The sequence below is a fragment of the Sceloporus occidentalis genome, unplaced genomic scaffold, assembly GCF_023333645.1.
Source record: "Sceloporus occidentalis isolate IW3139 unplaced genomic scaffold, rSceOcc1.0.p SCAF_5, whole genome shotgun sequence".
NCBI lineage: Eukaryota > Metazoa > Chordata > Lepidosauria > Squamata > Phrynosomatidae > Sceloporus > Sceloporus occidentalis.
The window spans coordinates 76,564,116-76,591,938 of record NW_028316985.1 but is presented as its reverse complement, the minus strand read 5'-3'; the positions used below and the strand labels follow the sequence as shown (position 1 = coordinate 76,591,938).

At 42.5% G+C, this 27,823-nt stretch overlaps 2 protein-coding genes across 8 annotated transcripts in view; one reads left to right on the top strand and one right to left on the bottom strand.

The window, feature by feature from the left end:
- Positions 1-488, bottom strand: part of BRD1 (bromodomain containing 1) — a 51,527-nt gene extending 51,039 nt beyond the window's left edge. For all 4 annotated transcript variants that reach the window (XR_016281243.1, XM_089524445.1, XM_089524446.1 and 1 more), the window contains exon 1: positions 144-488. Coding sequence is in view for 3 of the 4 variants with exons in the window: in XM_089524445.1 (XP_089380571.1) it covers positions 144-288 (145 nt within the window). In the remaining variant the exon portion in view is untranslated. The remainder of the gene's footprint in view (positions 1-143) is intronic.
- A 123-nt stretch (positions 489-611) lies between these two features.
- Positions 612-24,219, top strand: ZBED4 (zinc finger BED-type containing 4). 4 transcript variants are annotated; one of them, XM_089524442.1, is made up of 4 exons: positions 612-682; positions 11,668-11,720; positions 16,976-17,065; positions 19,066-24,219. In XM_089524442.1, the coding sequence occupies exon 4, from the start codon at positions 19,414-19,416 to the stop codon at positions 22,915-22,917; it is 3,504 nt and encodes a 1,167-aa protein (XP_089380568.1). In that variant the 5' UTR covers positions 612-682; positions 11,668-11,720; positions 16,976-17,065; positions 19,066-19,413; the 3' UTR covers positions 22,918-24,219. The 4 variants fall into 4 exon arrangements, with proteins under 4 accessions (XP_089380568.1, XP_089380566.1, XP_089380567.1 ...); XM_089524440.1 differs by lacking the exon at positions 612-682 and adding an exon at positions 5,399-5,541; XM_089524441.1 differs by lacking the exon at positions 612-682 and adding an exon at positions 6,379-6,616.
- The last annotated feature ends 3,604 nt before the right edge of the window (positions 24,220-27,823 follow it).

Below are 27,823 nucleotides of genomic sequence, written 5' to 3'. Positions count from 1 at the left end.
TCCCTTCCTCTCCCCCCAGAACCTCAGAATGGTTCCTTCCGCGCCAGGCCCGGCCGCTCTCTCTGTCTCTCTCTCTCTCCGCTTACAATACTCGGGCCGCAAACATGGCGCCCGCCCAACACCCTCCTCCTCCTCTTCCTCACCCGAGGGAGCCGCTCCGACGCGGCTGACAGGCCCTCCTTGAGCGCTGGCGGGGAGAGACGCCGCCTCGTCGTCGCCTTGGGTCCCCTGTTGTGGAGGCGGTTGGTGGGCGCCTTGGCTGCTGCTGCTGCCGCTGCGGCGACGCATTCGGGGCGGGAGGAGGCGGAGCGCGTCGCGAAGACCGGGGCCGCAGTCCGGCTGCGGGCTGGGAGAGGAGGAGGAGGAGGGTCCCCCCCGGACGAGAAGCTTCCCTCGCCTTGGCTGCCTCCGCCGTCGCCGCCTCCGCCTCCCCCCCTCGGCACAAACAATGCGGCGGGGAGGAGGAGGAGGACGTGAGGCACCTCCCAGCCCCGAGGAGGAGGAGGAGGAGGAGGAGGAGGACGACGCCTGGCCAGGACTCCGCGCGCTCGGGGGAGGAGCCACGGCCCCGCCCCGCCCACCCGCTGATGACGTCACAGCTTTCCACCAATCCCGGCTCAGGATGCTTCTCGGCTAGGCCCAAGCTGCCGGTCAAGTTTGGGGATTGTTTATTGGTTGGATGGTAGGTTCCGGGACGGTCGCTTCTTGGGAGCCTCAGCGGGTCTCCAAACTGTACCAAGAGACTATATTTTGGGGGGGACTTCATCTCCCAGAAGCCTCAGCCATGTTGGCCGATAGTGCGGGATTCTGGGAGATGTAGTCCAAAGTTCCCTTAAAGGGGCACAGTTTGGGGAACCACTGTCATAGAAGACTGATAGGAAGCTGCCATTTTAAGGACAAAGAGGGCGGGTTTGTTCACTTCAGAACACACTGGTCCTGGAGATCATAGAGGCCATGATTCTGCTGGTACTTCTGCCTCCCAAAGGGATTCCTCTCTCTCTCTCTCTCTCTCTTCAGGACTGAGACCCTGAGTCAGTAGGCACTATGTTTGGCATCGCTCACAGCTGCTTTGCCTGCAAGGGCTGTAAGAGAAGGTGAAGAGGTGATATGATAGCTTTGTTTGAATACTTGAATGGATGTCATATTGAGGAGGGAGCGAGCTTGTTTTCTGCTGCTCCAGAGAACAGGACTCGGAACAATGGATGCAAGCTGCAGGAAAAGAGATTCCACCTCAACATTAGGAGGAACTTCCTGGCAGTAAGGGCTGTTGGACAGTGGAACAAACTCCTTCCTTAGAGGTCTTTAAACAGAGGCTGGATGGCCATCTGTCAGGGATGCTTTGATTGAGAGTTCCTGCATGGCAGAATGGGGTTGGACTGGATGGCCCTTGGGGTCTCTTCCAACTCTACGATTCTGTGATTCTAAATCAGGGCCTGACAGGGCTCTGCTGCAAAACAGCCCAGCAGAGAGAACGAGACGACCACTGACTGTCTGGGGCCAGGGGGAAGAATAATTATAATCACAGAACCGTAGGGTTGGAAGAGACCCCAAGGGCCATCCAATCCAACCCCATTCTGCCATGCAGGAACTCTCCCTCAAAGCATCCCCAAGCAGCCTCTGCTTAAAGACCTCCAAGGAAGGAGACTCCACTACACTCTGAGGAAATGTGTTCCACTGTCAAATAGCCCTTGCTGTCACGAAGTTCCTCCTAATGTCGAGGTGGAAGAAGCTGCTGGTTCTACTGCTACTTGGACCTCCGAGTGCCTTCTAAGAAGCAGAGCCCTCCCTCCAGTTCGTCTGGTGCCATCTGGCCACGGAGGGAGAGATACGGCAGGCCCAGCTCCATTGGGCCTGGCCTCGATTAAGAAGCAGAGCAAATCTCCGCTCTGGGCCCCACAACAAACTCCAACTCACAGAATTCCAGAGCCTTGACCCAGGATGCTTAAAAGCGGTGCCAAACCGGGTTATTTCTCCAGTGTGGATGCAGCCCTAGGATTTGCAGTTTGTTGTGGCACCAGCACTCTCTTAACAGAGGCTGCTAAATGCCTCTCAAAACTACAGTTCCCAGAATTCCTTAGCATTGAGCCAAAGCAGTGTCCAACTGGATTATTTCTTTTCTAGTATATCTCCCAAAGCTCTTCGGTTCCAACTTGTGTCGGCCCTAGCAAAATTAGAAAAGGGTGATAAGAGGTTGCAGTTCTGCATCACCAGAAGGGCCACACAAGTCGCCTCTTTTGTACGCATTTTAGTTTGCGCAGATTTTATTTATAAGGTAGGAAAAACAGGTTGTAGACAGAGAGCAATACTGGACCTAGAACTAGTGAGACAAGCATTTTATTAGCTTAATTGTTGTACTGGATGGATTTTTATTGTAAACCACCTCAATCCTGAGGAGGAGGTGGGGTAAAAGTAGCTTTATTATCTATTACTACTGTTATTAACATTACCAGAACATAAATCATAACAATAAAGGCTTCAGGGGGAAGTATGAATAAGATTACATAGAATCTGGATCATGCTACAAGTACATGTAGTAAATACATTAAAAACCTGGAGAGTGGGGTGATGTGAAGAGATGCCAGCATAGCTAACATTCATCTATGAGATAAATAAAAGAACTAGTCAATTCCTGGACTTGTCACATGCCATTTTTTTAAATAGATATAGTTTTATCCTCCAGCATAACTGCTGATACTGAAGATATTTCATATTTTTACAAGCATGTGCTCTGCAGCATTAATGGTGATATCTGAATGTTGCTTAAGGTTTGTGTGTGCTGATTTTCCTGTACGGTCAATAGTTTGAGTGTTTGCTAGTCCCATGGCAACGAACTGTAAATAACTGGTATCTTATGAGAGTCTGGCAGACATAACTTGGAAGGACTCCTAAGCAGGATGTGGGCATGCAACTACAATGCTGTATACACAAATAGTTGGCAGTAAATCCCATTAAATTAAGTGGGGTTATCCTGTAAATTGTAGGAATAACTTTGGAGCCCACCCTATTGGTTCCTTGAAATCCCACCGTGGCATGGGAAAAAAATACTTATTTGAAGATACTCATGGCAGTAACCATAAGGGGCACCAAGACAATGATCTAATCTTAGTTTGTAGCTCAGGTGTGGAAAACCCTCCAGGTGTTTTCAACTTCATGTATCAGAAGCCCCAACCAGCCTGGGCAAAATAAGGAACTGTGGAACTTACATTCAATATCTGGAGATTTGCAATGATATGCTATATAATCATATGTTGACAATAAGCTGAATGGTACAAAAGCAAACAGTAACATATATATTTTAATTAAGAGACATAGCCCTGATAGTCTGGAATATCAGTATTCAAAGGGATCTTGTAGTACCTTTGAGACTGTGCGAAAGAAGTTGTAGCATGACCTTTTGTTGTGTATAGATGTGCAGCCTTCAATCTTTTGGATATGGTAGATGCAAAAACTGTTGGAGGTGCTTCCACAAAATGACTGTTATGGTTGGCAGCAGCTAACACTTAAGAATCCCTCCTATATGCGCACTATCAAATGCACTGAATCTATTTTGTGGATAGGACCCAGCACATTAGACAGCTCCTTTTAAACGTCAGGTTTAAAACCTACAGAAGGTTTACAATTTCACTGGCCTGGAAGTCACCATTAACTGACAGCTGCCATATGAAAGGTTAAAACCGAAATGAATACACACACACACACAAAATTGTTCTTTACACAGTTTTATCATCCAATAATTTTCACAAAGCCCATTACAGATGTTCTCAGAAATTACAATCAAATTGCATAACTATCAGGGTATAATTAATAAACATCTATCTGCTGCAAGTATTTTAAGTTCTCAGGTGGATAATATTACATCCTCCTCCACCTCCTCCACAGGACTTTGCATCCCTGAGATCTTTCAGACAAAAATAAAGGAGAGCTATATTTTATCTGGGTTTTAAGCCCAAAGTCAAGTAACTAGTTGAGCAACTAAGCGAAGAGAGCAAAACGTTGGGGAAGACTTGTAAAAGTACTACAGCAGTTGAAAGTTTGGATTCATAATGACGATACTCAACAACCTCCTACAAAATCCCTCAGGTGCTGACTTGAGTCACCAAACCAGCAACCTTTTAATTGCATGGTTGAGCCCAATCTGATGGAGCCACAATTATTAAGCCAGCATACAGATGTCATTTTAAGATGATAAATATACAGATGTTGACTAGAAATGAAATAGTTGGAGTTAGGATTCTCCAGTATGATGTAACATTCAACTAGTTCTCTCCATGCAGAAGTTTTTAGCTAAGGTGGACTGGACAGGATGTCTCTCCAAAAGTTGTTTCTAGTCAGAGCAATCAATGGTATACCAAATGGGGAACTCTTAACTTGCCAAAGCCAATCCTTTAAACTAATTTACACAACAATACTTCATACTTCAGTTCCTCATACTGTTCTAAGGCTATGAAAGAGTCAGTTATATCAAAACCCATTATTTCGGCCCCGAAACCTGCCCTCGACTTATACATTATAGCCAAGCATATATGGTAAGTGTGGAAAAGATTACAGAGTATCTGTGAAAGTCAGCAAGGCACTACTTCTGTATGGTCAATGTTGAAGTCCAAGTATTTTGTTCATTCGCGGATGGGATTCGAGAATAGCTGCATATAAGTCATACTGAGGACTCCCCAGAAGAAGAATTGCCAGCTGCAGCAGCACAATGAGACCAAAGCCCAGGAGAGGGCCCTTTAAGAGATTTTGGACTTCAGCTCCCAGAAGCCTCAGCCACGTTGGCCAATAGTCTGGGATTCTGGGAGCTGAAGTCCAAAAGCCCTTAAAGAGCACAGTTTGGGGAGATCCTCCTGGTCTAGGAGATCAAGCGAGATCAAAATTAGCACTGCCCCAGGTATGGAAATACAATACTTCCCAGCCTTGACCCGAAATCAGGGCGACCAGGTATTCTAACTCACTGGTTTCCCCCAAACTGTGCTCTTTTAAAGGGATTTTTTTTGTGGACTTCAGCTCCCAGAATCCCTGACTATTGGCCAACACGGCTGAGGCTTCTGGGAGCTGAAGTCCAAAAATATCTCTTAAAAGGCTGGGCTACAAATGTCTCAAGCCAAAGCCAAACTACTCCCCGGCGGCGGCCACCATTTTGTCGCTTTTGTTTGCCAGGCTCCACCAGGGACGATGACGATAATAGCACGCGACGGGGCGACGATGACGCGTCAGAGCGGCGCCGGCGTGTGCCAGGGGCACACGTGACCACCCCGACCGACGCAGGCACGGACAGACTCCGCCCCCCTCTGGCCGCGCTGGGATTGCGTGTCTTCCCATGCCTTGGCTCAGGCTCCTCCTCCTCTGCTGTCTGGAGAGCGTGGCGCATGCGCGGTGAGAGATAAAGCGGCCGGAGCCGGGGGTGTCCTCTTTCCGAGCGCGGCGGCGGCGGCGGGAGACAAAGCGGCTGAGCAAAATGAATGGGACGGGCCCGCGCGACTCCTTCTCCCTTTAGCCGAAGCAAGGCCGAACCCAAGGCAGGGAGCAGCGCGGAGGAGTCGAGAGGTGAGGTGAAGAGGGAAGGAAAAGATCCGGCGAGGTGATTCTGGGGAGGGGGGGCGAGAAGGAGAAGAAGAGGGAGAACTCAAAGGACGGTGCTTCGCCCCGCGCGGACGCATTTCAGCCTCCCGCTTGGCTGTGCTGCGGCCGTGACGCCTTAGTCCGTTGGGATCCTTCCGCCCCGGCTAGAGACCTCTTTTATCGCTGCCCCCTTTTCGCCTCAGTCTGCCTTGAGGGGCCCTAGCGTTCGGTCACGCTTCCCTTCGCGGGAGGCCAGGAGGAGCATGCGCCTGGCTTTGTCTCACATAACGCACAATGTAACAACACAAGCCTTCAGTTTCCCTCAGGTCCCTCCACACTGGGGAAATAACCCGGTTTGGTACCGGTTTAACTCTTTGTCTGGCTCTTTGCTATGCAATTCTGGGAGTTGGAGTTTGTTGTGGGACCTAGAGCGGAGCTCCACTCCGCTCTGGCCCCACAACAAACTCCAACTCCCAGAATTCCATAGCCTTGAGCCACACAAAAAGTTAAACCGGGTTATTTCCCCAGTGTGGATGCAGCCAATGACGTCTCCAAACCCACAAAAGAGTAACACTTTTTTTTGTGAGGCTAAAACGAAAATGCACAAAAGTACATCTTTCACCGGTCAAAAGTGTTAAGAATCACACAGGAGAAAGAAATAAGGAGAAGCAATGACTTCAAGTCCAAAAACACACACTCTGCAGAAACAATCCAGGTTGAGACTACTGTAGCTGTCCTTGTTCAGTGCTAGGGGATCCTGGGAACTGTAGTTTGTTGTGGCATGCGTTAACATACGCAATTCCGTATCCCAATAACCTGCCCACCCTTAAAATACAATGAAACAGTTTACAGGTTAAACCATACCTTAAAATAATAAACAAGAAATAAGATTTAAATGTGTGTGTTACACTTTGCTTTGCTTTCTCTCCCCACAGACACATGCTGTGTTTTCAAAGGGGAGAAAAGGTATAGCCTCCAAGAGGAGAAGGTTCAACCACGCCTTTCCACAGATAATAACCGTTTTGCCTCGTAAACAACTTTAAAATCCCAGGGGTGGCAAGTGCGTGTCCTTCCTTCCCCTTCTTCTTCTTCTTCTTCTTTCCTTTGGAAACCACATCCAGAGCCCCTTGTTGCCCCTTCCAAAGGTGCAGAGTGCTTTTAGTATAACCACCGGTTCTTTAATCCTCTTAACAGGCAAAGCAAGGATTGCTTTTGCAGCACAGATGGTAAATTTAAAGCCATTTCATGCCCTTGCCACTCTCTAGTAAATGTTTCTATAGTTATTTGGGTAGTGGATGTAGCGTAGTGGTTTGAGCATTGGATTACGACTTTCTACAGTGAGTTATATATTATTTGGCAAGGGGGTGTGGTATATCGTTTCGAGCGTTGGACTGTGACTGCGGAGACCAGGGTTCGAATCCCTGCTGAGCCACGAAACTTACTGGGTGCCCTTGGCCAAATCACATACTCTCAGCCTCAGAGGATGGCAATGGCAAGCCTCCCCTGAAAACCCCATGAGAGGTTTCCCTTTAGGGTCACCATAAGTCAGAAGTGACTCAAAGGCACACACCAGCAACAACATAGAAGTGGGTATCAGTGTGAGGGAAATGTAACATATGAAGGGATAACTAGTGCCTTGTTATCCAAGTGTTACTGATCCCAAGCATAAAATCCCAAGTTCAGGCCTTGGCATCTCCAGTTACAAGCATCTTGAATGTCAGGGTTGGGACAGATCCCTGCTTGAGATCTTGGGAGAGCAGCTGCCAGTCAAAATAGTGAATCTATGATTTAATTAAATGATGAAAGGTAGATGGGACATGAGCTGATAGTGTTACACGACTTTACATGTGTACAGTTGTAAAATAAGGGTCAACTGAAATCACATCTCAACCCTCCCCATGGAGACTAATTAAGGTTTTCTACTCATATTGCTAGCAGTTAAACATTTTTGTCACTGGTGGCCCAACGCTTGCAGCCTCTTCATGCACTCTGCTGTCATTTATGTGGATTTCTGCAAATTGTGGGATGGAAACTTTAGTATTTGCTTGCTGCATGGAGTCTCATAATGGGGAAACACTTTTTGACAGCCTTCACGCAGAGGAAACTGAGGTCCAAATTACACTACAGAAATAATCCAGTTTGAGACTACTGTAACTGCCCTGGTTCAGTGCTAGGGAATTCTGGGAGTTGTAGTTTATTGTGGCACCAGAGCTCTGATAGAGAAGGCCAAATGTCTCATAAAGCTACAGTTCTCAGAATCTCACTGAGTCAGGGCAGTTAAAGTCTCAAACTGGATTATTTCTGCAGTGTGCTTTGGACCTGAGATGAGAATCTTATTGATCCAGCTTTTACATAAAACTATTTCTAAACTTTTAAACTCCGTCTTTGTTGAGTTTAGAAATTCAAAACAAACATCTGTAACAGCAGTTATGACTATATGTTCACTTCAATGATAACCTCTATCTAAACCTTCCAGACAGGAATTGGTGCTAGATATAGAATTAAAGTGCATGTTGTTCCACAGTGAACCTGTGGAACTTCACTTTGATTTGTCTTGCTGAACAGAGACCAGCATAAACTAATCCTCACAATCAATTATTCCCTTCAATGGGTGGACTTTAGTGTTTAGAACTACAAAACATTTTCCAGATTATAAATGGTATCGTAGATAGCTTAATTATTGACTTTTTCCATTTTGTATGTTAGATCATTGTCCTTTCCCTCTTTTGCATAGGATCAAAAGATTGCAAGCTTGCCATTTACTTAGGCGCGTTACACACTGCCATTTCGGACGTCCTCAGGACGTCCCACTTTGAAAAAGGGGCATGTCTTCTAGACGCCCCTACTCCTATTACGGACACATTCCGTAACAAATGGCGGCGTTCCACACGGCCACCGCCATTTTGACGTAGCGCGGTTTGGCTCTTCCGGGTTGCCGGAAAGAGCACGATTTTTGCGCTCCTTCTTTGCAGCGTGGAGGAGTCGCGCGGTTTGGCTGCTGCGACTCCTCCGCGCTGCAACCGGCAGCGGCCCGAGACCACCCCGTTTGTGCGGTCTGTAACGGTCCAAAGTTTGCAGAAAGTATATAAAACCCTGAAATCTCAATTAAATTTTTCATTCGTTCATAAGTAAACACATATGTGTCCCATTTCTATATTATGCTCATGTGGTACTTGCAAATCCATGTCTAATTAATGTACAAACGGAAGTCAAAGGCTTTCATGGCCAGCATCCATAGTTTTTTGTGGGTTTTTCAGCCTATGTGGCCATGTTCTAGAGGAGTTTATTCCTGACATTTCATCAGCATCTGTGGCTGGCATCAAACTCTTATAGAATCATAGAGTTGGAAGAGACTACAAGGGCCATCCAGTTCAACCCCCTGCCATGCAGGAAATCCAAATCAAAGCATCCCCGACAGATGGCCATCCAGCCTCTGTTTAAAGACCTCCAAGGAAGGAGACTCCACTACACTCCAAGGAAGTGTGTTCCACTGTTGGACTGCCCTTACTATCAGGAAGTTGCTCCTAATGTTCAGGTGGAATCTCTTCCTATTGCTTTGAATCCTAGTCTGTGCAGCAGCAGAAAACAAGCTTGCTCCCTCCTCAGTATGACATCCTTTCAAATATTTAAACAGGGCTATCATATCACCTCTTAACCGTCTCTTCTCCAGACTAAACATCCCCAGCTCCCTGAGTTTTTCCTCAGGGCATGTTTTCCAGACCCTTCACCATTTTAGTCGCCCTCCTTTGGACATGCTCCAGTTTCTCCACATCCTTTTTATTTTGTGATGCCCAGAACTGGACACAATATTCCAGGTGGGGCCTGACCAGAGCAGAATATAGTGGCACTATTACTTCCCTTGATCTAGACACTATACTTTTATTCATGCAGCCTAAAATTGCATTGGCCTTTTAGCTGCCGCGTCGCACTTTTGACTCATGTTCAACTTGTCATCTATTTGGACTCCTAGATCCCTTTCACATGTAGTCTCGTTCAGCCAGGTGTCCCCCATCCTATATCTGTGCATTTCATTTTTCCACTCTAAGTGCAGCACGTTACATTTCTCAGTGTCGAAATTCATTTTGTTAGCTTTGGCCTAGCTTTCTAATATATTAAGGTCATTTTGAATTTTGAACCTGTCCTCTGGGGTATTAGCTACTCCTCCTAGTTTGGTGTCATCTGCAAATTTAATAAGTATGCCCCTGATTCTGTCATCCAAGTCATTGATAAGCCACTCAGCTTGTGGTCTCTCCCTTCATCCTCTCCATGTTGTCTGCCTTTAAGTCATTTCCAACTTATGATGACCCTAAGGTGAACCTATCATTGGGTTTTATTGGCAAGTTTCTTCAGAGGGGGGTTGCCATTGCCTTCCTCTGAGGATGCAGTTTGCCAAGGTCACTCAGTGGCTTTACATGGCCGAGTCAGGATTTGAACCTTGGTCTCCAGAGTCATAGTTTAATCGTGAAACTATAACACTACTCTGGCTTTCATAATTGGAAAATAGCTTATCTGTTTATGATAAAAGTTGTCTCCTGTGAATGTTCAATGAAAGCATAATACAGTATTTGGGTAATTTTTTTTTCTTTGTAACTCTTCCCCCCCCCCCATTTTATATAGTGTGAAATATAATACAAGTGAAATACTGCTTTTATTGAATTAAAGTTTACCAAATACTGTATCAGAAGACCCTCGTAGGCAGAAAAAGGCACTGAGAAGAGTACATGTTCTTACTACTGAATTTATACAAATGCTGAATGTACAAGAGCATCACATATTCCATGACTTCGGTTCATTTAAAATTAATTGCCACGTATATTGCGATCTATTCCATGTTTACTGGCACGTAAGCTCCATTGTCTTCGCGGAGGCTACATCCATGTAAGTGTGCATAGAACTGAAGCCTGAATCCCACTGAAACTAGTAAAACAAGTTGGCCATGACTACATTGAGCCCTATTGTTTTAATATTTACTCAGAAATGAGTCTCAGTAGGACCTGCTTCATACAGTTTTATTCACAGGTACATACTGGATTGCAGCCTTGGTTAGAGTCATATTCTAGCTGAGTTAGAGCCATTTTGCAATCTCAGAATAATTTGAACTGTCCATCCAGGTTTTCTGTCTACAGTCACTACAACAGATTAGAACTCTTGCTTCAATCAAAATTGGCATTAAAAATCGAAAATGTCTGCCCTACAACCACCCCAGTTCAATGGCAGCATACTTCAAAGCAGGAAGACAATTTGGGGAGGTATTGGGGGCCTGTGTTGCTCCCAGACTGGCTTATTATCATAATATCTTTTGATTTATTTCTGCCTAGAAATCCAGGAAAGTACACCAGTTGTTCATAACAAAAAGCTCCTGACCAAATTTTAAAAACCCTCTATGCTCATAAAGTCTCTAGGACTTGCTCTTTTCCTTTATTTGTAAACGTCGTTAGAAAATAGTCTGTTTCCCAGTTATATGCCTGTATTCATTCTGTGTCATTACAGCAACATCAATATGTTATTTTAGAATGATGTTTTAAACACTACATTGTAAAAGCAGTCAGCAGTTGTGTGTACTCTTCAGATTTTGTTTTGCCATATTATATTTACTTTATTGTTTTAACGGAACTCAGATTTACTTCTTAAGTAACTGTTAAATCCGTAAGGGAACTGATGGGGAGAAGGATGGCTATTACATAATCATAAATATATTGGCTTCATTCAGGTGATGCAATAAAACATGGTTTATCAGAAAAAGAGCCATTGTGTAGTAGTTTAAGTATTGGACTATGACTCTGGAGACCAGGGTTCAAATCCTTGCTTGACCATGTAAACGCTCTGAGTGGTCTTGGGCAAGTCACTGTCTTTCAGCCTCAGGATGGCAATGGCAAATGAAGAAACTTGGACAAGAAAGTGGAGCATGTGGACCAGGTTATTGGGTTGGAGCTGGGGAGGAAGAGACCAGGTTTGTGTTCAATCCTTGGATGTAATAGCGACTGCATGACAAATGGTGCATAAAGTGCCATTGCGTCAAAAACAGTGAGCATGGTTTATGTTAAAAAATACTGTTTTTCTTCTTTTCCTTATCGATCATCTTCCCTCCCCACCCTCTCTCTTTACTTCCAGATCTGGAGATCTTCTCTGAAATGAAGCCAGGGATAAGATAGTGGGCCAAATTGGTGAGTACTTTGGCAACTATATATGTTTTTGTACTGTATATATTTTCCAATTCAAATTAGGGTGATGTTGAAGATGACAGCACCAGTGATGATGATCTATCTTCTGACATACATGCTTTCAAAGTAGATAGCATTTTGTTTTTGTTGTGTGCCTTCAAGTCATTTCCAGCTCTCACCGATCCTGTCACAGGTTTTTCTTGGCAAAACAATAAAAACAGATGATGACATCTAGCATCATAATAAAACACTAGCACATAAAAAGCAACAGATACAAAAATAAATTGTATTTATAAAGTATCATATTGCTTTCTGTATCTTCTCTTGATACTGAAAGGGAGAGAGGAAGGGAACAGACCAGGATGTTCTGAGGAAAAGAATCCCACAAAGTGCATGCCATCCCCAACAAGGCCATGCCCTATTACCTCCACCTTCTGTATCTCAGGTAACAGTGCAATACTGTATATAGGGAAAGCAGGAAAAGATATCCAGGTTGTAAACCATTTAAGCTATTAACGACCAAACCCAATTATTATTATCTATTATCCCCTCTGTTGTAAGCCACCCGGATTCCCAGTGATTGAGCGGCATATAAATAAATCCTATTATTATTATTATTATTATCATTATTATCATTATTATTAAATTGTACTCAGAAATGGATTGGCAAACATTGGGGACAATATAACGTTTGTGTAATACAATCAAAATGTTGCGCCCCAGGCAGTATGCATGACTAGCAAGTTCTAGGCAGTTCTTTCCATTGGATGCTCTAAAGTTATTTTGTATCTTTCTTACTGGAAGAATAATTGGACTGAAGAAAGGACTATTGCTGCTCTACAAAGTCACTGGAAATAGCAGTTCTCCGTGTAAAAGTATAGTCCCTAATTTTTCTAGGCTATATTTTTAAAAAATGCATACTGATCCCAGAAAAGGTGGACTGTACCTTTCATTTGAGGGGTAAAATACTGAAGTGGACAAAAGTACACCTCTTGCTTTGGGGGAGTTGGTGTGGCCCCTGGCACATCATTTTTTTGTAGTGGTGGTGGGCCTTCAAGTCAGTCATAACTTATTATAACTAAAAGCCCTGGTTACTGTATTTTCTGACGTATAAGACTACTTTTTAACCCAGGAAAATCTTCTCAAAAGTCGGGTGTCGTCTTATAGGGCAGGTGCTGAAACTTCCAAGCTGGACTGGAGAATCGCCGCTCTGATAGTCTTGGAGACAGGGAGGGCTGGGCAAGCAGGGAGAGCTGACCAATCCAAGCAGGCTTTGTATACAACAAGTTTTCCTGCTAAGTATCTTCATGTCATATTGAAATCAAATTATTATTATTATTATTATTAACCTTTATTTATAAAGCGCTGTAAATTTACACAGCGCTGTACATACAAATCTGATGTTTTTTTCAATTTTTATTTGGTGTGCGTTGGAAGAGGGGTAGTCTTATACGGCGAGTATATCCCAAACGCTATATTTTAACTGGAAAAATTGGGGGTCGTCTTATACGCCGGAAAATACGGTAGTACTTGGATGAGAGGATGCCAATGAATACCATATGCTGTAGGATATATTTTGGAGGAAGGAACAGGCAAAACCACCTGTTTCTTTGCCTAAGAATACCCTATGAACTTAATGGAATCGTCATAAGTTGACTGGCAACTTGTAGGCCTGTACACACAGGTGCAAGGTGGACCTGTCATGGTTTTCTTGGCAAGGTTTGTTTAGACGGGTTTTATCTTTGTCTTCCTCTGAGCTTTAAAGAGTGTGACTTGCCCAAGAGCACTCAGTGGGCTTCCGTGGCTTAGCAGAATTTTAAACTCCAGTATCCAGAGTCATAATCCAGCATTCAAACCACTACACCATGGTGGTTTTCCTGGCTCATCACAGGGGACAGGAAATTAGCCCTTTGCCTCCTACAGCTTTCCCAAGTTAACTATCTGAATAAGTGGGGCTTTTGTACTTTTGTTAAATTGTTTGTACTTCTGATGCTTAAAGAATTTTAGGAGTGATTATGTCTCAGAAACCAATTATACCTATATAAGTAACATTATGATGAATTATTTGAGTGATCTGTCAGTGAAGCTGGAGTTTCTTTTTATGTGTGCATGATGAGGGGAGATTTAAATCTTTCAATTTTGGGGTATAAACTGCATTTTACTATTTCATCCAAACAGAGAAAAAGTTAGTTGGCAAGCCAGCATATTATCAGACAGACGTCCTATATCGAGTGTATTTACCTGACCCTTAAAGCTAGGGACAGTCTAGGGATTCTGTTGGTGTATCGGCCACCCCGTGCGCTAACGGACTCCCTTAACGAGCTGACACAGCTGGTCGCTGAGCTGATGCTGGAGACGCCCAGGCTACTTGTCCTGGGCGACTTCAACATCTCCCTCACGGCCAGCTATGTTCCACCCGGCGCGGCTCGCGAATTCATGGATACCATGGCTGCCATGGGCCTGTCCCAGCTAATTCAGGATCCTACGCACTGCGCGGGTAATACTCTCGATTTGGTCTTCTGTTCAGATGCGGAAAATCCGTGGGTGGAAATATCTGATATTTCCCCCTTGCCATGGACGGATCACTTCCTGGTTGAGGCGAAAATCAAGGTCTCTACCCAGATCCCCCCCGGGGGTGGTGGACCTATTAGGATGGTCCACCCTCGAAGGCTAATGGAACCTGGCCGGTTCCAGGATGCCCTTGAGGGGTATATGGTTGGAAGCGACGGCGATTCCGTTGATGCCCTGACTGGTATCTGGAATACCGGTCTCTCGAGGGCTATACACAGCATCGCTCCCAAGCGCCCTCTCAGACCCGCTTCCAAACGAAAGCCCTGGTATACGGAAGATCTCCGGGCAAGGAAGCGGGAGCTGCGACGGCTAGAGTACCGTTGGCGGAAACACCATCGCTTAGATGACAAGACTCTCCTAGCCCAACGGTTAGAGGACTATGGAGAGGCGATACGAGCAGCAAAGAACTCGTTCTATGGTGTTCGTATCGCGTCCGCGGAGTCGCGTCCAGCAGAGTTGTTCAGGGTAGTCAGGGAGCTCACTCAGCTCCCTCCTGCCCTGAACCAGATCCTTGAACCTTCTAAGGCCTGCTGTGACTTATTTAACGACTTTTTCGTGGATAAAACTTCTCGCATAAGCGATGATCTTAACGCCAACATTCAGGCAGAACCTAACGTAGAGGCGTCCAGGGCCTCCGTGGACTTAGTTAAGCTGGATCAGTTTGAGTCGGTCAGTACCGAGGATGTGGACAAGATCCTCGGAAGTGTTCGGAAGACAACCTGCTCTCTCGATCCCTGTCCCTCGTGGCTAGCAGCCCAGGGGGGACCGGCTGTAACTTCATTGTTACGCCGGATAATTAATACATCATTGAAGGAAGGGCAATTTCCATCCGCTCTTAAATTGGCCGTGGTAAAACCTTTGTTAAAAAAGCCCTCCCTCGACCCCCTGGTGTATAATAATTACCGGCCTGTTTCACTGCTGCCATTTTTAGGGAAGGTGATCGAGAGGGCGGTTGCAATCCAGCTTCAGGGGATCCTGGATGAAACGGATTATCTGGACCCATTTCAAACTGGCTTCCGGGCGGGTTATGGGGTAGAGACGGCCATGGTCGCCTTGGTCGATGATCTCCGTCTGGGCATCGACAGGGGAAGCGTGTCCCTGTTGGTGCTCTTGGACATCTCAGCGGCTTTCGATACCATAGACCATGGTATCCTTCTGGGACGCCTGGCAGAGGTGGGAGTTGGGGGCACTGCGCTCCAGTGGTTCCGCTCCTACCTCTCTGGGAGATCCCAGATGGTGCAGCTGGGAGACGTGTGCTCCGCTGAGAGGGCCCTTAAAACTGGGGTCCCTCAGGGAGCCATTCTGTCTCCCATGCTATTTAACATTTACATGAAACCGCTGGGAGAGATCATCCGGAGACATGGGGCGCGGGGTTATCAGTACGCTGATGACACCCAGATCATTTTCTCTATGTCTCCGACTGATGCAGTGACCGAGGATGGCGTCTCTCCTCTCGTGGCCTGTCTGGAGTCAGTAATGGGCTGGATGAGGGAAAACCGACTCAAGCTGAATCCAGAGAAAACGGAGGTACTCGTGATAGGTTCCCCTGGTCCAGGAATGGCGGTGGTTCCACCTGTCCTGAACGGGGTCACGCTCCCTGTGAAGGACTCCGTGCGCAGTCTGGGGGTGCTTCTTGACTCGTCGCTTCACCTGACTGCTCAGGTGAATGCGACGGTCAAGAGCACCTGTTATCAGCTTCGGCTTATTCGCCAGCTGCGCCCATACCTGGCCCAGAGAGACCTTGAAACTGTAGTACATGCCCTGATAACCTCGAGATTGGATTTCTGCAATGGACTCTACATGGGACAGCCCTTGTACCAAACCCGGAAGCTTCAAATGGTGCAGAATATGGCTGCTAGGCTGGTCACTGGTACGTCCAGGGCCAGCCATATTACACCGGTTTTAAAAAACCTCCATTGGCTGCCCATCCGCTTCCGAGCGCAATACAAGGTGCTGGTAATGACCTATAAAGTCCTAAATGGCTTGGGCCCAGGATACCTGAAGGACCGCCTCTCCCCATACATTCCGCCTCGCACCCTCAGAACATCTGGGCAGCAACTCCTTAGGGTTCCTGGGGCGAGATTATCCTCCACTTCTAGGAGATCCTTTTCCATCGCCGCCCCGGCCCTTTGGAACACGCTGCCCATAGAGCTCCGCTCAGTTACCTCCCTGGCCCAATTCAAACGGGAGTTGAAGACTCACCTGTTTAAAGCTGCATTCCCCGATTAAGTCCTTATAGGCCCCCCCGCCACAAGACCGCACAGGCAATGGTCGACTAACCCGGGGGCATTTGTTGTTGTTTTTTTTCTTCTTCTGTTTTGTTTTGTAATTTTAATATGGCTTGACTTTGTATGTATTTTAATGCTGTAAACCGCCCTGATCTTGCGGAAGGGCGGTATACAAATAAAACATTTATTATTTATTTATTATTATCATTAGTATAATTTGTGAAGTACCCATGGTTTCATGTATGTGGGTGAAATGGGAGATTGCATTTAGCTTCACGGCCCAAAGTTTTAAATCTCATCCACTTCCATGTGAAAGTAGGGTCTTGTTTCATCAGAACTGACCATATAACCATTTGTTGAGGAAACATTCCTGCATCAATAGTTGCTCAGCATATTTGCTCAAAATAAGTAAATAAAGAGAAATTTAAAACATTCAAAATGATATTTTTCTTTGTGTAGGATTTCAGAGAATGATGGCTGCTTTCTTCAAAAGAATCTAGCTTATTAATAGTGCCATGTTTCTTTATTCATGCGGGGCTTCATTGTAAGGTAGGTTAAATACCGATTCTAGGAACTTCACTGCATGCACATGTGTACCAAATATGTTCCAAGTTATTACCAGTTTTTAAGATGTATTATTAGCCAGAAAGAGAGAGGGAGATTACTTTTGTTCAATATAAAAAGTGTTTTATTTGGTGATCTGTATTTGTTCATACCTTAGCTTCCAGTTTGTAGGACAGAAGGAATGCTTATGGTTTCCAACTTCAGGAAAGAATACTTGCCTGCTTTGAACCAGTGTTCTTTTGTGCTGTACATTAATGCTGAATTTCACCAAAATAAGAATCCTGGGAAACAAATTTAGTGAGTGGAATATATAACCTCCTAAGTCCAGAAAACCAGAAACTTTGGCTTGAAACGTGCAGTTACATTATGCCAGAGAGAAGACTGATAGCTTCAGTGCCACCAGATTTATTGCTATCACTCGCAGAATAGACTATGGCAGGAACTGCCCGTCATTTCAAGTTGCTGCTGCATTTACATAAATTGCTCTAAGGAATGATTATGAGTATCTGTTCTGAAACAGTTTCGAACAATAAACAATAATACAAATGTAAACTTCGTGTACAGTATTGGTTAACATGATAGCAAGCTGAGTTTCTTGAATGTGTTTAGAGGTTTATAGATTTGTTCTCGACCCCTAAGTTTATCTGACAGTTATATATTCGTAAGAATGTTAAAAGGAAAATGTCTGTTTTACCAGCTCAACTGTTGATTTGTGTATGAAATGGTTGGTAGCAAGGAGGAAAAAGAGCCTCTTTAAATACATTTGTATTCTTTGTTAATTCTTAGATGATGTTCATAAGAGAGAACTCAAAATCAGCGTGTCAGTAGTACAAATCTAGCAGCAGAGAAAAATTGGTTTTTGGCTAATGAAAGCTCACTACATGTGTTTGGTTGGGATATGGTAAGGATCAGATAGTCCTCCAGACATTGTTGGAATCTACGTTCCAGCATCCCAACCAGTGTAGCAAATGTTGAGGAATGCTGGGAGCTGCATTCCCAACAATATTGGGATGTGATTCACACCCGATTTCAGACATTTGTATATGTATCAAAGTCCTAAATAAAATATCTTTAAGAATCTTTTAATGCCATTTTGAAGGTAATTCTTACTCAATACATATGATTGATAGAAATTGAGTCTGTTACTTCTTTAATAGTTGCACTTGACAGGGTGCACATTTTATCAAAATTCCAAAACTGATACTGTTTAAGTGCACAAATTGAAATGACTTCACATATGTATGTGCACACACCTTAAGCAAGGCATGCTGCAATTGTTGACAGGAGGCATGTTAAACACAAGTTTTATTGCTAAGGAAAAACCCTTATTCAAAAACCAACTCAGAGACTTATGTCTGTAACACTTTTGAAAGATTTCTTTTTCAACCTGTAAAACCTACACTAAAATACAGAAGTAAACAGTTATAGTCTTCTTACAAATCTTATCTTGCCTTCCTCCTACTTTTACCTTACTTTCTGACAGTGAATGAATTAGATGAGCTTGTGTTGTGTCCATGACTTTGTTTAGACAACAATGGACCAAAACAAATGGCCCTGAAGGGGCGGCTTCACGTCACCCCTGAGACAACTAAGTGGGGGCTGTGGCAACCTCACACCGCGACCCCAATCCATCCAGCTTCCACCCCAAATAAAAGCTGAAAAAATCCGCTCCTATCTGGGGCAGAAAAAAACCCTCCCCTTTGCTGCTGGAGTTGGATTGTCGGTTCTGGGTTGAGTAGTGTCTAAATGCCATGCCCCCATGTCCCCCGGAAACTGGCTGGCATATAATTGTGTGGCTTCTGGGTGACTGGGTTACTAGGCCGTCTATTTTGGCCTAATGTCTTTACTTACAAGAATTGTGATAATTATAAGCCTCTACAGAGAAGTGAAGAAGTAAATAATGTGGAAGTAGTTCCATTTAAAGGAACTAAAGTAAACTTACCTGAATTGGTGAACTTACATATTTTGTTTTCTTTTATTTCTAGACGATGTCAGCTGATTGTAATAGAATTGAGATGAATATATGATTTTGGGAAGAAATTCAACATCAGTCCTTCATAGGCTTTTCTGGAGAATATGAATCATTTAGTACCAGCACCTATTGGAAACAATATATGACCTGGATGTTTGAAAACCCTGGAGAGAAAAGGAACTATGTGCATTACACAAAATGCTTTTTTATAAATTTGTGTAATATACATTTTCATCAAATTACAAATTTTAGAATACAAACTTACGTTCCACCGTTATATCCTCCGTCATTAGAAGAAATATAATTTAATTTCTAAATATTCATTCAATTATGAAGACACAGCAGAACTAACTCACCAATCATGGATGCAAATACGGCACATTCTCCACAGATTGATGATAATTTTATGATGGATAAAATTAACAGTTTAAAAGTAGAACCAGAAGATGATAGTAATTGTGCTTTGGAAACAATGGATATAAAAACTGAGCCAGAAGATTTAAGACAAACAGACAGTAGTGATGAACAAGATGAAAGAGAAAAGAATTTCATTCATAGCAATTCAAGCAAATACATCTCTGCAGAAAATGAAGATGATTATGGATCTCTATTTTCCCAATACAGCAGCACTCTTTATGATGTTGCAATGGAAGCTGTAACACAGAGTCTTCTTTCAAGCAGAAATATAAGCTCCCGAAAAAAATCACCTGCCTGGAACCATTTCTTTATATCTCCTAGAGACAGCACGAAAGCAATATGTATGTACTGTATGAAAGAGTTTAGCAGGGGTAAAAATGAAAAAGATCTAAGTACAAGTTGTCTAATGAGGCATGTGAGGAGAGCTCATCCCACTGTACTCATTCAAGAAAATGGAAGTATGCCAACTATATCTTCCTTTTCTTCACCTACATTATTAATATCACCTCAGCCTGCAGATGTTGGAGATTTGACCAATGTATTAGCCCCTTTAAAACTGGTTAAGAAAGCAATTTCTAAGATTCCATCCCCAGATCAAATAACTGAAGAATCTGTTCCTGTAGTTTGTGCTGAAGAAATAACCTCAGAGCTGTTGCATACTGAAAAGAGCAATAAAGAGGAAGGTGATGTTGGTTTATCACAACACTTTCCTAACAACCATTGTGAAGAAACTGTGGAGAATGTATCAGAGAAAACTGTTCAGGTACCTAAAGGTACATCTGGCTCCAGAAGAAGATCTGCTGTCTGGAAGCATTTTTATTTGTCTCCTTTAGATAATTCAAAAGCTGTTTGCATCCACTGTATGAATGAATTCAGCAGAGGAAAGAATGGAAAAGATCTTGGAACTAGTTGTCTAATACGACACATGTGGAGAGCTCATCGTTCTATTGTTCTACAAGAGAATGGAGGTGGTTCAAGCATACCTCCTTTATACTCTGCTCCTCCAACATTACTTCCACCTTTATTGCCTTCAGATGGTGATCCAAATTCTGTGTCATCTCCTGGAAAAATGGCTAAAGAACCAACTTCTGTTTGCTCCTCTCCAGACAGAATGGCTGAGGAGAACAATTCTAATCTTCCTTTGGGTGATACTCTCATGGAAGACTCCTCATTGTTATCCTCCTCTGAAGATATAGGTGAAGCTTCTTTAGTTTCTTCCCCTGAAAAAAGCCCTTTGATATTTGAACATGGCTCTGTTATTCATCAGAATAAACGGATGATGCGAAAACTCAAATCAGAAGTATGGCATCATTTTTCTTTGTCTCCAGGAGATAGTCTAAAAGTTGTGTGCAGACATTGCAGTTGTTTGATCAACCGCGGAAAGAAAGGTGATTTAGGCACGAGCTGTTTGACAAGACACTTATATAGACGTCACCCTGAAGTCATTGGGATTCAGAAGAGCTTTATAGATGTTAGTTTAGCAAATTCTCCATATGCTACCTTGGCTTCTGCAGAATGTTCATCCTCAAAATTGACTGACTTGCCCAGAGTGGTTACTAAGGATAGTCAAGTCATATTTCCTATCAGTAGCAAAAAGACCTCAAAACTGTGGAATCATTTTTCAATTTGTTCTGCTGATTCAACTAAAGTTATATGTATGCACTGTGGACGTACAATAAGTCGAGGGAAAAAGCCAACCAATTTAGGTACCAGTTGCCTTCTAAGACATTTACAACGGTTTCATAGCAGTGTCTTGAAACCAGATGCCTCAGAGCCAGTATTGTCCTCATCTAAAAATAGTCATGTACCACTCAACACAGATCTGTTAGGATCTTCATCTTTTGATGAAACCAATGACAAATTTTCTGACACTCACCCTGTTGCCAAAAAAATTACAAGTCTTATAGCTGAAATGATTGCACTTGACCTTCAGCCATATTCTTTTGTAGACAATATTGGCTTTAATCGACTGCTTGAATACTTGCAGCCTCAGTATTCGTTGCCTTCACCATCTTATTTTTCTCGTACTGCAATTCCCAATATGTATGATAACGTGAAAGAAATTATTGTTTCACATCTGAAAGAAGCTGAAAGTGGAGTAGTCCATTTTACATCTGGAATATGGATGAGCAATCAAACCCGAGAATACTTAACTCTTACCGCTCACTGGGTGACATTTGAGTCTAGGATTCGACCACAGTGTGAAGATTATCATTGTTCAGCTCTTTTAAACGTATCACAAATTGATTGTGATTACAGTGGTATCAGCATTCAGAAACAACTAGAATATTGGTGGGAAGCCTGGATAGCATCCATTGGGCTTCAGGTTGGGATTACTGTTACAGATAATCAGACTATAGAGAAAACTTTAAATGAAGGGGAGCATTCAAGTGTACAGTGCTTTAGTCACACTGTTAACCTCATAGTTAATGAAGCTATTAAAAGCCAGAGAATGGTTCAGAACTTGCTTAGTATTGCAAGAAAGATATGTGAACGTGTTCATCGGTCAGCAAAAGCAAGAGAGAAACTGGCAGAGCTGCAGAAAGAATATCACTTGCCACAGCATCACCTAATTCAAGATGTTCCGTCAAAGTGGAGTACATCATTCCATATGCTTGAACGCCTAATTGAACAGAAAAGAGCTATTGATGAAATGTCTATAGAATGCAGCTTTAGGGAGTTAATAAGCTGTGATCAGTGGGAAGTGATGCAGTCTGTTTGTCATGCACTCAAACCATTTGAAGTAGCAAGCAGGGAGATGAGTACACACATGTCTACTTTAAGCCAAGTAATTCCAATGATTCACATTCTCAACCGGAAAATTGAACTACTGTTCGAAGAAACAATGGGCATAGACACCATGCTGAAGTCCTTAAAGGAAGCTATGGTGAGTAGGCTGTCCTCTACTCTTCATGATCCAAGATATATTTTTGCTACACTTTTGGACCCTCGTTACAAGGCCTCCTTATTCACTGAAGAGGAGGCAGAACAATATAAACAGGACTTAATCAGGGAGCTAGAAATCTTAAATGCTACCTCAGATGATGACAGACCTGTTTCGAATGGCTGTGGTATAGGGTCACCATCTAAAAACTCTTACGGGGGCAGTAATCTTTGGTCACTTATGGAAGATATGAAAAAAACAAAAGTTGCAAAAGAAAAGGCCAAGTTGCCAGAAGAAATGGTGCTTTCATACTTGGAAGAGGAAGTGCTTGAGCATAACTGTGATCCCCTAACTTACTGGAACTTTAAAAAATCATCTTGGCCAGTACTGTCAAAACTGGCAGTTCGATTTCTAGGTTGTCCACCGAGCATTGTTCCATCAGATAGATTGTTTAGTACATCCAATGAAAACATCAGCTTCAGTCAGTCAAGGCTAGCAATGGAACACTTTGAAAAACTCATATTTTTGAAAGTAAACCTTCCTTTGATATACTTCCAGTATTGAAACTAGTGAACAAGCTGCCAGTCTAAAATTGTTGCTCACTGGATATTTAACTGTATTTGTAACTTGGATTGTTAAATTGCTCCGGTAGGGGCCATGTATGACATCTAATCAGTGACTGTAGTTCCAAATTTAGTTTTATTTTTCAGCTTTCAGTGTGTCTACATGTGCCTTATTAATAGTCCTTCAGGCCAGATAATGTATATACCTGTGTTTTTTTTAAAGTTCACATTTGAGTTAGACTTGTGTTTGTTTGAATGATAAAAAAATCATGTAGCTTTTCTTTCAGAAGTGTAAATGAAGTTTTAAAACAAGTGGAATAGAATGGTAAAGAAGAGATGTAAACAATTCTATTATGTAGTTTTTTATTCAATTATGTAAAAATCATAAAACAGGTACTGTATATTAGCTGAACATTGCTTTAATTGCAAGAACCATTTTGTAGCTGTCAGAAGAAAGCTGTAAATAAAGGTGGAAGTGAAGCCATCTTTCTACTAGCAGGTTTTAACTGCAGACCTAACTTACGTAAAGGGTAATGTAATATTCAAGTATGACGTATGTACTATGGGTGGGTATTAAATTAGTATTAACTGAACTAAACTTAGTGGTATTATGGAATATCAGTTATACAGTAACCTATAATCTTGCCATTCAGTGGTTCCTATTCAGGTTTTTTACACTGTAACTGAATTAGAGCTTGAGTATTTATAAGGTCTTTGGGATGTTTATTTTCAGAAATTTCCAATTAATATTTGTTATTTAATGCAGTGTATTGAAAGGTAAAATATAATGTATGGGTAAGCATCAGGCTAAAGCCTTTTAAGATTGAGTGCGTAAAAACATCCAATATTCCTTGGTGTAAAAATTAAGTCCTGGTTTCCTATATAATAGAAAACAGTGTATGGCATCATCTTTCATTCCTGTTACAAGAAGCTGATTCTCAGTTTATATTCCTTTTAGATTGGTGCCCTACTAGGATGTTTATATAGTAGAATTGACCCTTAATTGACAGTGTTCATCTGGTCAATAAGATAACGTAGAACCCTTTTAAATCTCAAACCGAGATAATAGCCAGCATTTTAATTGTAAACTGTATGCTCTCCACATTTTAAAAAAAATATTAAGAGATTCATTTTCCATTTTTTTGTGTATTGTTGAGATTCTTTGGGGGAAATGAACTGACTGTGACTTTTAGGGAAGATGTAGTTTTGTTAAAATACTGTACCTCTGCCTAATTTTTGCATTTACTATGTTTTAGTGTATTTATAAATGGTGAACTCAAGTTTTCTGAAATTAAACATCTTATTTGCAATTTTTAGAGTGAGTCGAATCTCCTGTTTTCTCCTGAGTGGGCAGTGGGGGATTGCTGGCTCTGAAAAGGAAAATGCAGGAATATAACAAATACAGAGAGATTGCAGGAAATAAGAATCAATTTAAGGGCTATAGTTTTTTAGTGGGTTTTTCGGGCTATGCAGCCATGTTCTAGAAGAATTTCTTCCTGATGTTTCGCCAGCATCTGTGGCTGGCATTCTCTGAAGATGCCAGCCACAGATGCTGGTGAAATGTCAGGAGGAAACTCTTCTAGAACATGGCTGCATAGCCTAAAACCCCCACAAAAAACTATGGATGCTGCCCATGACAGCCTTTGACTCCACAATTTAAGGGCTATTTCTACACTCTTGCATTCAGAATTTTGTTACTACTAGGGTTTTCATTTCTCAGTGGAATTCTTTTTCCTATGCTATTAGGAGCAGATAATTATGTATGTGACACAGTAGGTGTATTACAGAACATGCAGAGATAAATATTGGTTGGATGTCCTTATGTATAGCATTGGTTTGATATTATGCATAATACAGTATCAAGAAGCTGCCTTGGTGGGGGACATTTTTTTGCCATATGAGCTTCCATTCAGTCTGTTCAATTCTTAATACCTGCTGTTCAGAAACTTGTTCTTGTTTTCAAAAGGTAGGGTCATTGAGAACACTTTGCAGATAGATTCAGGATGAGATCAAGGACATATGAGGTGTTTTCCACAGAGCTAGAATGGGACAGGGCTGACAACATTGACTGTGACCCAGAGAACAACTGTAGGTAAGGCCAAGGGCTTGCACACTCTTGTTGGAATTCTGGCTTGGAACAAAGTAACTTTAATGTTACTTTGAAAACTGGGGCTTAACTTACGCATGCACATATTGCCTGTATCAGAAAGGAAAATGTAATTATAGACCTTGAGACATTAGCTTGAAAAGACCATCAAATGATCCTTTTTTATCATAACTTCAGCTGAGTAAAAAAATAACCTCATTAATTTAAAGATGCATTTATTTAATATGCAACAAGATATATATGTAAATTTTCACTCCAAATCCATAAAAGATAGTGATATCTCTTAGCAATTTGTGTCCTTGATATTTTTGGTCTGTCACTCCCATTATCTCTCATTAAGTGGTTGGGACTGATGGAAATTGCAGTGCAACATGTAGTGTCAATAGTGTGATCACCTCTCTGGTTAAATTGATAGACCATTATTTATTGGTTTAACAGAGGTTTTGCCTTTTTGAGGGTCATGTTCAGTCATTGGCATGTTCTATTTGAATATTAGCTAACATGGCAGAACCATTGTCACTTAATATAGGAATGGTTCCATTATGATTGACCAGAAATGAATTAAAATAATGGGTGAAGAGAGAAAGCAAACTTCAGTGTCTCTTAAACGTTGGGTGGTGGTATCTGCCAAGTTGATTTGAAACTGCCGTTTGAAGGCTCTTGGTGTGGTTGTAGATTAGACAAAACTAGTTTGACCTAATTTATGCTCAGTAAATTGGCTTCTATTTTACAAACAGAAATACATTTTTTAAAATTAACACTACCTCCCCTCAATTATTTCAAAAGATTAGAATCTGTAAATCCAAATTCACATCAGTAATATACATGCTTCCATTCAAAGACATAGCTGTGTTAATCTGGATCAATATGCAAAGGGATCTTGTAGCCCTTTGAGACCGAGAAACTAACTCAGTCTCAAAGGTACTACAATATCCCTTTGCATAAATGGTTCCATGAATGCATATTCCTGATGTCAGAGCTCTTGCCTTTACAAATTCACTCACAGGGTGATTCAGAAGAATCAAAGGTACAGTTGTAGGGACTGTATTTGAAGCTCATTGATTTGGTAGTCCTTCTGCCTACTTTAGTCAGCCACAGCTTTGAGTACTGTAGTTTTCAGCAGCAGCCATGAATGTGTACAGGCTGAAAAAATTCAAGCATGTTATGAAGATAGGCGTAGCTCACTAACTATGGAAGATCAAATTGAGATGAATACTTTGGCAAGGCAGTGGAAGTTCTATCACCAGTTAGGATACTGGATACAGGTTAAAGCAATACTAGAATTACTCATCCGTAATGAAAGCATGGTTAGTGATCAGATGCATCTGGATCACCAGACATTCTCTGTCTTGCAATCTCAGGTGTAGGAAGGATTTAAAAACAAACAACAGTACCGATCTGGTTATAAGTTTAAAAGGAGGCTGATTGTAATAGGTGAATCAATTAGCAGTGTCTGGCACAAAGTAAGAAACACAACTGCCTTATATTGAACCAGAATCTACCTCAATCTTGTTAATTTTCACTGGCAGGGCAATTCTTTCCCAGCTATTCAGGGTGGCCCCCATCTAATGGTCATCCAGGCCTGACCTTGCTCAGATTCCAAAATCGGGTACATTCAGAGTGGTATGCCAATACCCAAGTCATGAAGTGTTTAATATGGACTGCTATAATTGCTGGCCCTGAGTGGCACCAGCACCTGTTGAATACTTGAATAAATAAACTGTACATCAAGGCAGGTATGTTATGGTACTCTCTGATGAACAATAATGTTGATCAAATGTGGCATAATACACAGAAGAACTGCTTGGCAGTGTAGATGAACTGGTTTTACAAGCTGGTATTTGCCGCATCCAGGTAAATCTGCACCCTATTGATTCTGTGCCAGGCTACACCCAACATGCTTTTCCATACATATGTTTTTTCGCACACGTGCAATGAATAAATGCAAGAAGTACTTGCACACAGTACTTCCTTTGGGGGTGGGCAGTGCAACAATACATATTAGTAGGCACAGGTGGTCAGGTCTGTATTTGTAAAAAATGCTGAACTGTGTAAAATATCAGTTCTTTGAATGACAAATGTTTCAGTCTTAAGCTGGCATTCCTAAAATTGTTTACACTGATTCAAACATTATCAAGGAAGGACAGATTGTACTCAGCTATATGCCACATGGCTTTTCACTTTGATTTTTTAAGGGCTCTATTGTTGACCCCTTTATTGGCAACTTGATTCCCATTATTAAAAGTAGGGAAGAAAATGGCAGCACCTTTAAAACTGACTAGTTTTTATTTTAGCATGAGCTTTCATAGATGTAGACCCACTTCTTCAGACACAGTACCAAATGATCTGAAGAAATGGATTTATATCCACAACACCTCACACTAAAATGAAAGCCAATTAGACTTAAAGGTGCTGCCACATTTCTCTTCTTCCCCTATTTTCCACCTTTCCATGTTGCAAGAGACAAACCATGCATGTACTGTTTAGAAATAATGCAGTTTCACACCACTTTAACTGCCATAGCTCCATCCTACAGAATCTTATGATTTGTAGTTTTGGACTTAAACAAACAGCTTCATTTATATACCGCTTCATACTGAACTAACAGTGTCTAAGCGGTTTACAACTGTAAGCTAATTGCCCCTTTCAAGCTGAGTACTCATTTTAGTGACTTCCTCGGAAGGATGCAAGCCTGAGTCGAGCTTGAACCCTTTCACTAGTATTGAACTCGCAACCTTATGATTTTGAGTGAGTGGCTGCAGTACAGGCATTTAACCACTGCACCACCAGGGCTCCCTTA